This window comes from Myodes glareolus, chromosome 2, assembly GCF_982192425.1.
Source record: "Myodes glareolus chromosome 2, mMyoGla1.1, whole genome shotgun sequence".
Taxonomy (NCBI): domain Eukaryota; kingdom Metazoa; phylum Chordata; class Mammalia; order Rodentia; family Cricetidae; genus Myodes; species Myodes glareolus.
The window spans coordinates 88,247,014-88,261,044 of NC_142027.1; the positions used below are offsets into that span (position 1 = coordinate 88,247,014).

At 47.1% G+C, this 14,031-nt stretch overlaps 1 protein-coding gene and 1 non-coding gene across 6 annotated transcripts in view; one reads left to right on the forward strand and one right to left on the reverse strand.

The window, feature by feature from the left end:
* Uspl1 (ubiquitin specific peptidase like 1) overlaps positions 1–5,105 on the forward strand; it is a 31,933-nt gene extending 26,828 nt beyond the window's left edge. For all 5 annotated transcript variants that reach the window (XM_048418862.3, XM_048418852.3, XM_048418872.3 and 2 more), the window contains one exon: positions 2,745–5,105. In XM_048418862.3, the coding sequence (XP_048274819.3) occupies positions 2,745–4,534 (1,790 nt within the window). In that variant the 3' untranslated portion in view covers positions 4,535–5,105. The remainder of the gene's footprint in view (positions 1–2,744) is intronic.
* An 8,039-nt stretch (positions 5,106–13,144) lies between these two features.
* Positions 13,145–13,218, reverse strand: Trnan-guu (transfer RNA asparagine (anticodon GUU)). Its single transcript has one exon. It is a non-coding gene; the product is annotated as a tRNA-Asn (tRNA).
* Positions 13,219–14,031: the final 813 nt, after the last annotated feature.

The following is a 14,031-nucleotide window of genomic DNA, read 5'->3' on the forward strand; positions in this document are numbered from 1 at the left end:
CCTCCAAACACCACTGTCGTTTACCTCCACCATCCCTCAAGCACTGCAGTCGTCGAGCTCTTTCTAAGATAGTAAATGGTTCAGTTAGGCACGCTGCTTTTGCTTAGTAATGTGAGTGTAGTGTTGTTTCAAGGTTTTTCACTGCTTAACACTGCGTTTCTCAAGTGAGATCCCATTGTATCTAAATGATAAAGCTTAGGTACATTCACCACCTAAGAAGATGTCTCAGGGGCTAGGAATATGGCTCAGTTGGCAAATCGCTTGCCGTGCCACGGGAATGCCCAAGTTTTAGTCCCAAAATCCGCATACAAAATGCTGGGCATGGTGGTGCACACTTGCAATCCCTGCAGCTTGCTGGCCGGCCAGCCTAGCAACTTAGCAAATGAGAGACCCTTTCTTCAGAATAAAGGTGGACAGTGCTTAAGGAATCCCACCGAGGTTGTCTTCTGCTCTGTACCCTCCTAAACACACATCCAAAACAAAGAACCATCTTGATGGTTTCCGTGTTTAGACAGATGTAATTTTGCAGTCCATTTGTATAAATACTAAGGAGTTTGGTTGCTAGCAAAAAATGGCAGTTTTGTTTTGTGAGAAACTCTCATGCTATCCTCTAAAGAGGCCAAATTTGCAGTCTTATATTTTATACAAGCAGTGAAGAAAAGTTGCTGTTGTCCCCAGCATTGTTGACATTTGGTGTGGTGTCTCCTTAGACGTGCATCCATGTGTGTCCAACTATACTAATTCTGCAGAACAGCGAGTTTCTTTGTGACAGTTTGCTTTAACTGTGTTTCTCCCTACCCATAACCTCACACTCACCTCTCTTTCCATCTCTGCTGGTCATGGTCTACTTCGCTGATAGTATTTAAAACTTGTTTTAATTTTTCTCTTTAAGGGGTTTAAAGGGAAAAATAATCTATTGGGCTTTAGACTTTTATTTGTTCTTAGTCACTAATGAGACACCTTAGAAATTAGCCAGTACATAAGCATCTAAATTAGTCTGAAGCTCAGTGGCAGAAAGGACTTTCTTCTTTCTTAACCTCCCTGTTTCTTGTTTCTCAGAATAGTTCTTTTTATTTTTTTGGTTTTTCGAGACAGGGTTTTTCTGTGTAACAGCCCTAGCTGTCCGAGAGCTCAGTATGTAGACCAGGCTGGCCTTAAGCTCACAGGGATCCAATTGCCTCTGCCCCTCAAGTGCTGGGATTAAAGGCATGCGCCACCACATCTGACTCTTCAAAATCAGTTCTTAACAGGACCTTTCAGTTTTAGGGGACATGTATTTTCTGTGTACGCTCTTTTGAAAATGTGTCTGAGCATACTGTCATACTGTAAAAGAGTGCTGTGGGTTGTGACATCTCCACTGTCTCAACCATAATGTCTAAAATGACGTCACTGTTGTAATCCAAGGGACAGAAAGTGTGTCAGAGTGCACATGATACTTGGCTCAATGCTTTCTCAATTCACCACCTCTGTGTGTTTGCTTTGTCACAATTCCCATGTTAATTATTGCAAAGCTATTACTCATCCGGACTTATAGTTGTTAGCTTTTCTCAAATTATCATGTGGCAAAACTAAAATGCAAATAAACACGAATGGCTTCATCTCCCTTTAACACCTCCAACCCCCACTATCTTTCTGTTTTCTTTCCTTTTCAGCCATGGCCTCTGTTTGCTTAGTTTGCTTAACGGACAATCTAAAGTTCTCCACTTCAATATTTTAAGCTTATATAAGCCAATGATGGCTTTGGCTTCATTTACAGTCCTGTAAATCCATCACCAGCATCCAGGTCTGCAGCTCTCTCCTCACTAAAACAAGCTGTGTTCACCAGACACCAGCTCCCCATCCCATCTTCCCTGGCTGTTGTAGCCACTCTTCTCTCTTGTGTCTCTGAATGTGACGACTCTGGCACCTCGTGCGGGTGGAACCAGAAGATTTGCCTTTTTCTGTCTGGCTTATTTCATTTAGCGTGTGTTCTGGGTTTATCAGTGTCACAATGTGCCAAGTTTCATTCCTTTTCCAAAGCTGAGTAATGACCCCATTCATCTATCTGGGAGTGTATTCAGAGTGTCTTCCCACATGACTAGATTCTTCCTGCACCATTTATAAGTGCTTCACGGTGCTCCTGCAGGTGCAGGATGATAGAGCAGCCCCCCAGCAACACACAGGGACCCAGTTTTTCCATAGCCTTGCCAACATTCAGTATTTTTTTTAAAATAGCTATCTTTCTAAGGTGTTTCTTTTTTCTTCTTTAAGGAATAAACTAGTTGTTTCATTACTCCTGTTCTGTATCTTAGTCTGCTTCATATATTCTCTCCCTTGCCATACCTCCCACATCCTGAAGTTGTGACTGCAGTGACCAGGCTGCCATTGATGGCCCCTGAGCCCATTCCCTGTAGTGCTGCCGTGTTTGATCTGTAGCCTTTTCAATCTTTTGCCATATACATAGAACAACTTACTCGTTTCTGATGTTGAGTATTTTAGGCAGTTCTGAAGTTAAAGTGATTCCATTACGATTTAGTGTGTATTTAATAAAGAATGTGAACTATTGAGCAGATCTCCCTGCATTTTCAGATTTCTGCATTTCATAGCCTGTAGCTTCTGTGATCCAATGAAAGCTAGCACTGACAGTAGAGCCAAGGAGAAAACCGCGTCACTGTGCTCCTTCTGTGGGTGCAGAGAGAGCGAGCAGCGGGAAGGGAGGATGGTGTCGGGAGGTCTCACCTGTGGCTCTGTTTCTTATTTCCCAGGGAGTTGGCTGGAGTGTGATGACTTAAAGGGCCCATGGGCTAAAAGGCACGTGACATGTGAAGTGCCAGCATCAGAGATCCATATTGTTGTTTGGGAAAGAAAGTTGCAGGTAGCAACTGAAGAAGCCACCTGCCTTCCATGTACGAAGCCGTGTGCGCAGCCTGCGTCAGGTGAGGAGCAGCCAGCTTCGCCAGCACTGTATTCTGTGGGTGGGCCTGCTGCCTCAGAACCCTCAGCCGCCTGCCCCGCACATGTGCCAGTCACTCCTCCGACTCTGCCAGAAGTACAAGCCGTAGCTCACGGAGATAGTGTACTTTCAGGAACAGAGGGTTTGGTTGAAACAGCCTCTGTTTCTCAAATGGACTCCAAAGATTTCCTGGTGGAAGACAAACCCGTGGCAGAAAGTGCGGTGCTTGTCAGAGCACTCGCTGTGCAGCCCCAGGACTCACCGGTGACCTCCCTGCCGTCTAACCCGTGTGAGGGAAAGCTAGCTGTCCCACCGGGGGTGAGCGCACACCCACAGGCAGTACCGGCACAGGCGGGAGACACTGTAGTTCCTAAACCTGCGACTGACGCCCCTGTTCCTGTTCCTCCTGTTCAGGAAGTGAAGTCCATGGTAGCTGAGGACACTCAGATACAGTTGCTGCCACTTACGACTGAGAGGCTAAAACCCGCACAACCTGGTAAATCTCAGGCAAATTTAAGAAAAAGAGAAACCACAGCGTCTTCTAAAATGGTAACAGCCAGGTCACCACAGAATCAGCCTCGGAAAGATGATCAGAAGAAAGCTTTTGTGGGAAGCTGGGTGAAAGGGCTGTTGAGCAGGGGTGGCGCATTTATGCCACCCTGTGTGTTGGCTCAGAACAGAACGGTAACTGACCTGCAGCCCTCTGTTAAAGGAGCCAGTCATTTTGATGGCTTTAAGACAAAAAATACAAACCGGAAGGCTAACAGGATGTCCAGGAAGGCTTCTCAGCGTGTGGACAAGCCTTCTCCGGGCAGCAGCTCTCCACCTTCAGGCAGCACCTCTGCTCTGCCTCATGCTGGTGGGAAGGCCTCTGCGGCCCCACTGAAGGAGCAGGAAGGCTCACAGGCAGCTCTTCTTGGCCACAATTCCCATGACAATAAAAGTGCCGCCTCCCCAGCAGTCCCTAGAGATGCTGCTGAAGATGGGGTTCATAAGCTTCGGCTCAAACTTCTTAAAAAGTTAAAGGCAAAGAAGAAGAAACTAGCTGCTCTCATGTCTTCCCCGAGCCATGGGACATCTGTAAGTGACCAGTCAGATTCTGTGTCCCATTGTGGGTCTCCAAATGACAGTGAGTCCATAGAAGATCTGTTAAGTGAGCTACAGCATCAAATTGACCTTGCAGACAGCAAATCTGGGTGCACCCCTGCTCCTGGAGGTACCTCGTGTAACAGCCAGAGTCATGAAGAGATTTTAGCAGAATTGCTTTCTCCTGCAGCCCTGTCAGAGCCCTCAGCAAGTGTGGAGCCTGAGTTGAGGTACTTGGAGATGGGGGACAGCACACCAGCACCTAGTGAGTTCAGTGTTGTTCCCCAGAACACGCCTCTGAGTCAGGACCATAACTACTGCAGCCCCGAGAAAAACCCGTCTGAATTCGAGCTATGTTCACTCACAGACAGTACCTCTATAAGAACCTTGAACTTGGGAAGCCCCATGAAGACTGATATTTTTGATGAATTTTTTCCTGCTTCAACATTGAATTCTTTAACAAATGACACATTAGATATACCTCATTTTGATGAATATCTATTTGAGAATTGCTGAGTGTCGTTAACGTTTTAGTTTAACACTGACCACTGCTGCAAGACAATATGACTTGTGGGTAGTGCTGGCTGGAATGCATGGCCTTGTGTGCTAGCTGTGGGGAAGCCTGTGAGCTACTGGGGTCTCCTTTTGGTTCTGCTTGTGAAGCATGGGCCCTACTGCAAATTAAAGTCCTCAGCCTTTTATATATATATATATATATTTATCAGTTTTGTGATTATAGAGTGGCTACATTAAATTTTGAGATTTTAAGATTGATGTTGGGGTCTGGGGAGAAGCCTCAGGTTCCTGCTCTGGGGGCATGACACCCTTGGGTAGGTTCCCAGAACCACTGTAAAAAGCCAGATGTGGTAGTGCACACCTGGAGTCGCAGGCCTGAGGATCCCAGGAGCTTGCTGGGAGCCAGTTGAGCCTAATGGTGCGCTCCATTTGCAGTGGAAGCCCCGTCCCAAGGAATGAGGTGGAGTGGACTGAGGAGGACACCTGACATTGACCTCTGACCTCTAAACCATGCACATGTATCCACACAAACATGTACACTCACAGAAATAAAATACCCTTTGAAAACATGGACATTTGGTTCAGGAAAGTCCTAGTTTACACAAACAGAGGTTGTTGAATGCAGCGGGTGAGTGCCTTGACAGTTGCTTCTGACCAGCCCCAGCCTGCTGCTTCCGGTGGGTCCCCAGCCCTTCATTGCCACCCATCTCTGCCCTCACAAAAGATGACAGGAAGGCCCATCATTAGAACTCCGAGCGATGTTAAGTGACCGATATGATGGGTTATGGGAAATAGTCTGTGACGATGTACTTAAGGTTTGTGTCATCATAAATGCTGTCTGTCGTGTTGGTGCATTTTCTGCACCTCCTGGGTACCCGCTAATCCTGCTGCTCTGCGGAGCGCAGAAGTCCTTACAGGGCCGGCTCTGTTCATTTAAAACCCTGAGTGAGAAACAGTTTACATTTAAGCAGAACATGGCTGGTAAGTTAGATGGGTTGAGTCAGAAGTATTGGACTAGCTGGTCTCAGGTTCCAGATAAAGTCGGTTGTTCAAAAGCAGCTGTAGTTGGGCAGTGGTGGTGCAGGCCTTTAATCCCAGCACCTGGGAGGCAGAGGCAGGTGGATCTCTGCGTTCGAGGCCAGCCTGGTCTACAGAGTGAGTTTCAGGACAGCTAGGGCTGTTACACAGAGAAACCCTGTCTGCAAAACAAAACAAAGAACAGCTCACACACTCGGAGGCAGAGGTAGGCAGGTCTCTGAGTTTGAGGCCAGCCTGGTCTACAGAGTAAGCTCCAGAACAGCTAGGGCTGTTACACAGAGAAACCCTGTCTTGAAAAACTTTTTAAAAATTAAAAATTAAAAAAAAAAGGCATCTCTAGTGACTGATGTTAGACTTGAGTTTTAGGGTGACTGGCAGACGGTGGTAAAACATTATTTTCCCTGATTATATAAACAATGTGTATTCTAAGGAAAGTGTTCTGTTTGTGTTGGGGCAGGGTACACCTGTGGGTAACATTGGTGTGTGTGTGTCCACAAGGTTGACATTTGAGTCTTGCTCTATCGCTGTCCACTTTCTTCACTGAGGCAAGGTTTCTCTCACTGAACTTGCTACTTGCTTGTTCTGACTGTCCTAGCTAGCTAACCTCTGTGTGTGTCTATGCTTGTGTGCACACGTGTGCTCGCACAGAGCGGGCAGCCACCATCCTGTCCATCTTTCTGAGATTCGAACTCTGATCTTCATGCTTGCACAGCAAGCACTTGAGCTATTGAGCTCTCTCCCCAGGTCTGGAAAACCTTGTTTGCCTTTTGAACTAGCATCTCGTATAGCCCAGGTAGGCCTGAGCTCACTGTAGCCAACACGGACCTGGAACTGCTGTTCCTCTCGTCCTTCTACGTTCTGAGCTGGGGTTACAGACTGGAGCCACCGTGCCTGGCTAAGTAACTTTAAATAACTATTACATTGTGTCCATAACTATTGCACTAATGAAAATAGTATTGATGTGTGTAGTTTCGCGCCTGTTGATTTGCTACCACAGTTATCCTTGGCAGATTTTGCACAGGTCCAAGTTTTTATTTGGGAGGAACTGTATAAAGATTAGTGTTTTTGTGGTCAAGTGATACACATGTTGAAAGGCACGCTGGTCACACCATCAACTTCTAATTCTTGCCGGCACTAAGCAGTTTTGGCTGGTTTTGTTTATATTTCCATGATTACTTTAAGTTAGGTACTTGCTCTGCCCGGTGGCCAGTTGAATTTCTGTATAGGGTTGCTTACTCAACTCTTGCTTGTTCCTTCCTATTCATAGCTTTTACTGCTAAGTCCTGAGTACTTGTGTGTGAGGGAGCCTGAGCGGAGGTGGTAAAATGAAAGGATTTATTCAGAGATCGTAGTTGGGGTAGTCACCATCTGTCAGCTCATTAAAAAAATACTTTATCAGTGCTTTTAGAGAAAATTCAGGATTGTGCTCTTTTAAGCCTTATTCTTTTGTTTTGTTTTGTTTATTGTCTGTTTCGTTTTTGTTTTTTGAGACAAGGTTTCTCTGTAGCTTTGGAGCTTGTCCTGGAACTAGCTCTGTAGACCAGGCTGACCTCTAACTCACAGAGATCCACCTGACCTGCCTCTGCCTCCCGAGTGCTAGGATTAAAGGCATCACCACCACCTGGTGCCTTATTCTTTCTTAATATTGATTCTGTGTTAACATTGGACTCAGTGGCCAGTGGTACTGTAACTCAGGCCTTAACAAAACTTCTGGGACACCAATTTTTTTATATAAGGCACATCATACCGACCAGTGTTGGCAACACTATGGCACTCAGCATGTGTTTGAGGCCAAACACTAATGATGCTGTGACAGCAGATGAAACACTTGGTTTCAGTGTGAAGCTGAAATGGGCACAGAGGATCTCAGCGGGGAATGTCTGGCGCTTGGTCCCTAGCTGATAACAGCATCGGGGAAGGTTGTATGACTTCAGGAGGTAGAGCCTTGGTGGAGGAAGTGGCTCACTGCGCTGGATCTTGGACTTTTAGAGCCTGGCAGCATTTCTGGCCCACTCTTCCTAACCAGATGCAAAGTAACTGCTGCCTCATGCGTCTGTGTCTGTATTTGCCTGCCATGTTGGGCTGTGTACCCTCCCACAGGAAACCAAATCAATGTGCCTTTAAGTTGCTATTTTTCAGTTATTTGTGGGTATGTGCACATAGTTACCTGTAACTCCAGCTTCGAGGGACCCAGCATCCTCTTTGGGCCTCCCGGGTACTACACTCACTTAACACATACCCATCTTTCCACCTTTCGGAGGTCTGGAAGGCCTTGTGCTCACAGAGAAGCACTAGGAAAGCCAGAAACGTTAAATTCATCTCAAAGGGAAATATGTATGACCTGTTTTCCAACCAGAAGGCTGGGGTGGAGGTGGAGCACTGTCTCTAGCCAACCCACACCAGTCCCCCAGACCCTTGTCTGCAGCCTGTTTATCCACAGCACTGTTCCTGCCCAGACCCTCATCGCCATTGTTGGCCTTGAGCCTGCTTCCTTAATTGGTAGACCTATCTTTATGGAAGACGGTCACTTGTACCTGCAGTCCTGTCTTCAGCTTTGTTGTGCACGTGGAATTGAGTTCATTATCATTAGGAAATTTTTTCCAAATTGTGCTGTGCTTAAATGAGCCTTAGAAAGTAAACTCTCCAGCGTCAGACCAACACTGGCTACTGAGTCATGTTGGACCCAATCTCCTCCTTGACTCTCCTGGATCAGCCCTCTCCAGGCTGTGGGGTTTGCAGAGACCCCCTCCTCACATCCACCCCAAACAGTGAAAACTGGCGCAGTTCCAGTGAGAGCATTGTCATTGAAGGAAGCCAGAAAGCAAGGAATGCAAATCAGTGCTGGCTGATGTAAATGTCCAGGGAAGTCCCTCTGAAAGGGTCACTGTTTCAAGCCCTTCCGACCCAAGTCACTCCATAGTGTAACAAGGACACATTGTGTTAAACCCTCAAGTCAGCTGTTTCTGTCTCAAATCTTTTATGAACAGTTAAAAAAAAATAGATCAAACTGACTGCTAATTCTATTCAGATTTTTTGTGTTGCCGTAAAAGCCTTCATATTAGTTATTTTTCATACCTAAGTGAAAGACAGGGACACTAAGTCCCCTGGGTAGGGAGATGCCCCTTCCCCAGGACCTAGCTTACCTTCCTGCTGAGAATTCAGAAACTGCAGCACTACTGGTAAAACCCACACTATTTTCCCAGCTATTTCGGAGTGGTAAGGACCACACTGACCCAGGCTTGCATGGGGCTGGAATGATTCCAGCCTTGGGTTGGTTCTCCTGTCCACTCTCCCAGCCCTGAGTTGTCTAATACACGCTACAAAACCACTTCATAGTCTCATTTACAGAGGTGATTCGTGAAGAACAGTCAGCAAAGTAGCTCATATCTATATTTTTAATTTTTTAACCTTAATCATGAGACATTGATATAAATACATCATCTGAGTGACGTAACAGCCCAACCCAAGTCTTAATCAGCCGTAAACGTGCTTCCCCGACTCATCTGACATCGTTTCCCGCCCTGTGGTCAAGGATCCAGCTTCCCATGTGTGAGACCCCTCTTGGGCGAAGCTGGCGGGGGGGGGTGGGGTGGGGGGACTTGACATGCTTGTGACCTTTGTTAGAACTCCGAATACAAATTTCAACAAGTAAAAGCCAAACCTCAAGCTTTGGAGGTCAAGTATGTTTCAGAAGCCTGTGGTTCCCTTGGGCATCAGAACAAAATTCCATCACAATGTGTTTGAGGAAAGCCCATAGCTTCCTGGGGTTTTCTCAGGGCTCCACAAAACCCTGTAGTAGTCTTTCAGGAAGCTTGACTTTCATAAATGAAGTTTAACTTAGATTTAAGAAGAAAATTAACTTGAAAAGGGAGCAGGACTGAGGAGTATAGCTTAGTTAGTCGAATGGCTGCCTAGCATGCATACAAGCCTGGGTTCGATCCTGGGAACAGGAGACACTGTCCCGGAAGAACGAAGAATGAAGTGAGATTTTGAGAAGGTCATGCCCCTGCTTCAGTATGTCTTACTTTCTTCCCAAATGTCTCTCACTCTCAACTCTTGGCGTTTAAAATGCCTTTTAAAAAGGAGGTCTGGAGAGATGGCTCAGTGGTTAAGAGCACTGGCTGCTTTTCCAGAGGACCCAGGTTCAATTTCCAGCTCCCACATAACGCCTCATAACTAACTCTATTTCCAGTGGATCCCACCTTCACATCAATGCACATAAAATTAAAAAAAAAGGTGGTGTCACACACCTTTAATCCCAGCACTCAGGAGGCAGAGGCAGGCTGATCTCTGTGAGGCTGTCCTGGTCTACAGAACTAGTTCCAGGATAGCTAGGGCTGTTAGGCAAAGAAAGCCAGTCTTGAAAAAACAAAACAACAACAAAAAACCCCAGGACTTTTTGGATGAAGTTTTGTGGTGCACAGTTGTAACCTCAGTGCTGACTCAGGAAGTGGAGGCAGGAGAATCAAGCTCATCAATTACAGAGTGAGTTCAAAATTTAGCGTAAGTTTTTGTTTGTTTCTGAGTCACCATTTCCCTGTAGCTCTGGCTGTCCTGGAACTCACTCTGGCCTTGACGTCAGAGATCCGCCTGCCTCTGCCTTTCCAGTGCTGGGATAAAAGAGAACTCCATAATGGAAAATCAGACACAGCTGAAGTAAACTGAGTATGGACAACTTATCAATCTTCCATGTGTCTAGCTTTCTCTGAGACTTAGGGAGATCGCTGCAGTCCAGAGTAGAAGGGCAACCAGACCTGGGGAGACCGCTGCAGTCCGGGGTATGAGGGCAGCCAGACCTGGGGAGATCGCTGCAGTCTGGGGTATGAGGACAACCAGAGCAACATCTTGAAACCCAGTCTCAGACAAAGGAACATTCCTCTCCTCCTCCAGCTGCACTCTGCTCCAAATTCTGAATGTCTCCCGCGAATGTCTGCATCCACCTACGAACACTGTAAGGCAGGCCCTCTCCTGGCCCTTCATTCATTCCTATGTCAGCCCTACTTACCCAGTCTTCCTAGAATCACATCCATTTAAAAAAAAGTCCTGAGTCCTGAACTGCCTCACCTTGCCTCACCCTTGGCATATAATTGCCTCTCGGCCATTCCCTGATGTCTTGTTTCTTGGTGTTATTGCCAGGCTAGCCACGGGACCTCGGTTTTACCTCAGGAACCATTGGCAGTTAGGCCCTGACTTCACTCAGTAAAGTGCAGCCTCATGCGGGGTCTCCAGGGCCTGTCCTACAAGCTGAGAAGGCCTTGTTTTCATCCCCCACCTGCCTTGAGTCTTCATTCTTAAATGCTCCCCCTATGTGATCTTGGAGACTTGTTCCACATGCATCAGGAAGACACAGCTCCAGCCATGTTGACCACCGCCTCAACAGCCTGGAAGTATTCTCCTGTGGGCCTCATGCTTACCACCAATCACGTGCGGTTTTCTCTCTCCATTACCCAAACAGAAAGCAGGATTCCGTGTGCCATGTGACAGGTCTGCAATCCATGGGTGATGATGGGAATGAAGCTTTTGATGTGTGCCCTCGGTGACTTCATAGTCCAGGGCTAGCCACAAGCAGCTTCCTGGTTTCAGGGTGGCATTGCTCTTCATAGAAGGAAATGGCTCAGCTGTTAAATGGAGGCAAATGGAGTCAAGGTGGGGAGAACACATCAGGGAAAGGATCCTGAGGGCTGAGGGGCAGCAGAACCCTGGAAAGAGCCCATACCCGGCGTATATAACCCCCTCCTGAGTGCTGGGATTAAAGGCATGTGCCACCACGGAAGCCAGGTTTTCTAAACCCGCCTAAAACTAGTAATCGCTTGACGTTCTGTTAGGTAAGATTTACAGTGTAAACTGGGTGGTGGTGACGAGAGGCAGAGAGGCACACGGATCTTTGGGAGTTCGAGGTTAGCCTGGTCTACAGAGCAAGTTTCAGGACAGCCAGAGCTCCGCAGAGAAACCATGTCTCAATAAACCAACCAACCAAAAATATATATATATATTTCTAGGGTAGACATGATCATTTGACCAACTCACTTTCACCCTGTTGCTTCTATTTTAAGGCATATGCTGGTGGGCAGTGTGGAATCTTCATTCTTTTGAGTACTTCAGGAAGACTTCAACCTAAGACTATTTTAGGAAATCGCCTGCTACTTTACCTAGCAACTCAACCTCCTTTAGGATTCTTTCAAAGACAGGTGTAGCCCTGGCTGTCCTAGAACTCACAGAGACCTGCCTGTCTCTGCCTCCCGAGTGCTAGGATGAAAGGCGTGTGCCACCAGTGCCTGGCTCCTTTAGGGCTTTTAAGTCAACAGGTATTTGGTGGAAACATCTGCTAAGAGACACCTCGGGGACTCTAGAGCAGCGAGTGGTCCTCAACCCTCCTAATGCCACATTTCTTTAATACAATTCTTCATGTGGTGGTGACCCTCCCCCAACCACAATATTATTTCGTTGCTACTTCATAACTGTAATTCTGCTACTGTTATGGATTGTTAAATAGCTGAAATACAACCCCCAAAGGAGCTGTGAGCCACTGGCTGAGAACCACCATTCTAGACTCTCACTCTCTTAATCCTATTGGTAAAGATGTCCAGTCCAGACACAAAGCCCTTGCTTTACTACCTCAGTCTTGGAAGAAAAGTTTGCTGTCATGGTAGATTTCTTGTCTTTATGGAAAGTCTTCAGTGAAAAACCATAAAATGTCCTCTGTGACACTAACAGTGAAAATGTTCTATTTGGAACTTTTTAAAATTATTTTGAGATGAGGACTCTGTATTAGCCGTGTCTGTCCTGGAACTTGTTCTGTAGACCAAGCTGGTTTCAAACCCATAGAGATCCACCTGCATCTGCCGCCCAAGTGCTGGGATTGCCACCATGCCTGGCTGTCTTTTTCTTTCTTTCTTTCCTTCCCCTCCCCGCCCCCCCCCAACAGGTTTCTTTATAGCTTTGGAGCCTGTCCTGGAACTAGTTCTTGTAGACCAGGCTGGCCTCGAACTCACAGAGATCCGCCTGCCTCTGCCTTCCGAGTGCTGGAATTAAAGGCGTGTTTGTCTGTCTTTTAAAATTTTAACACACACTCGTACAATTTCTGTTAAAGTTAAGCTTGAGGTGAAAATTTGCCAGCAGCCTAAGGTTAAATGTAACGTGTTTTCCTAGAGCCAAACCCATCGTTCAAAAGTTAAATGTGGCATAGTATGGCATGCCCTCCCAGACTGCAGTCACACAGCCGTCTCCTGATCCTCCGTTTGGGAGTCCAGTAGTAGTTTGCCACTGTACAGAACAGACCGCATTTGCTATTCGGTTTCGAGGGGTTTTTCTTTTCTTTTTCTGAGCCACACGAGTGGTGTTATATGTTCACTATTCCTGGGAGGTCTGTATTGCCGGTTTCCAGTGCTAACGCAGCTGTTTGTGAGCAGATGTGGACCAACTCCAGTAAGGCACTTGCGTACCCTGTTGAAAAAGGGTGGGAGAGACAGGACTGTCGCAGCAGGAGCCTTAGGCAGCAAGCAGAGGAGCGTTGCCATTTATCCAAGAATGGTGAGAACATTTCTAAAATGTTTGGGGTAAAAGAAGCGCTGCCGTCCCTGGGTGGGCTCGAACCACCAACCTTTCGGTTAACAGCCGAACGCGCTAACCGATTGCGCCACAGAGACTCAGCTGCCCAAACGGGCGTGAGCTGTGTACACATTTCCGCGGCCGGCCTGGGAGTCGGCGCCCCGGGAGGCGTCGGAGCCTGCAGAGCCCTGCGGGCTGAGGCTGCGCGAGGGCGGGGAGAGGCGGAGCCGCGCTCAAATCCTCCCGAGAGCCAAGCGGCGCTGGGCCAGGCAGGCGCCCAGCCTCCACCGGAGGCTCCAAAGTTTAGAGCCCTGCTCTTGTTCGCGGTCGTGATCGCTCCTGCCTTTTGAGTGTTCTCACTACCTCCCACTTTCCAAGCAAGCAAGCACAAAAACATTTCACGAGGCCGATAAATTGTGGATCTGTGTGCGGTCATAGGTATTTTACACTTCATACGGTTGAAAAAAGAAAGGGTTTGTTGTTGTTGTTTGTTTTTGTCACGTCTTGAGAACAAATGTACACCCCTTTAGGGGAGTGGAGCCTCCTATGAGCACACATGGTTTAGGGGACAGCAGAAAGAGATTTGTGGCAATTAAAATGCTCCTTTAGATAGCCACTGAAGGCTAGGCCTTCCTTCCCCTGGCTTCTGAATTTAACCCGCTCACAGCGGGCTGTCTGGGGAAGGTTGAGGTAGGTAGCATTGTGCCCACCCACCCTTAGGACCTCTTCGTCCCCCCATCACTGGACAGACTGGGGGCCACTCCACCTATGCCAGGTCATGCTCTTCAAACTTCCATATCCTTTCTCCTCCTCCTCTTCCTCCTCTTCCTCTGCTTGGCTCTTCCCACTTAATACTGATCTTTTCGTATCATTTGATACATTTCGTATCATTTCGTATCATATTTTAATTA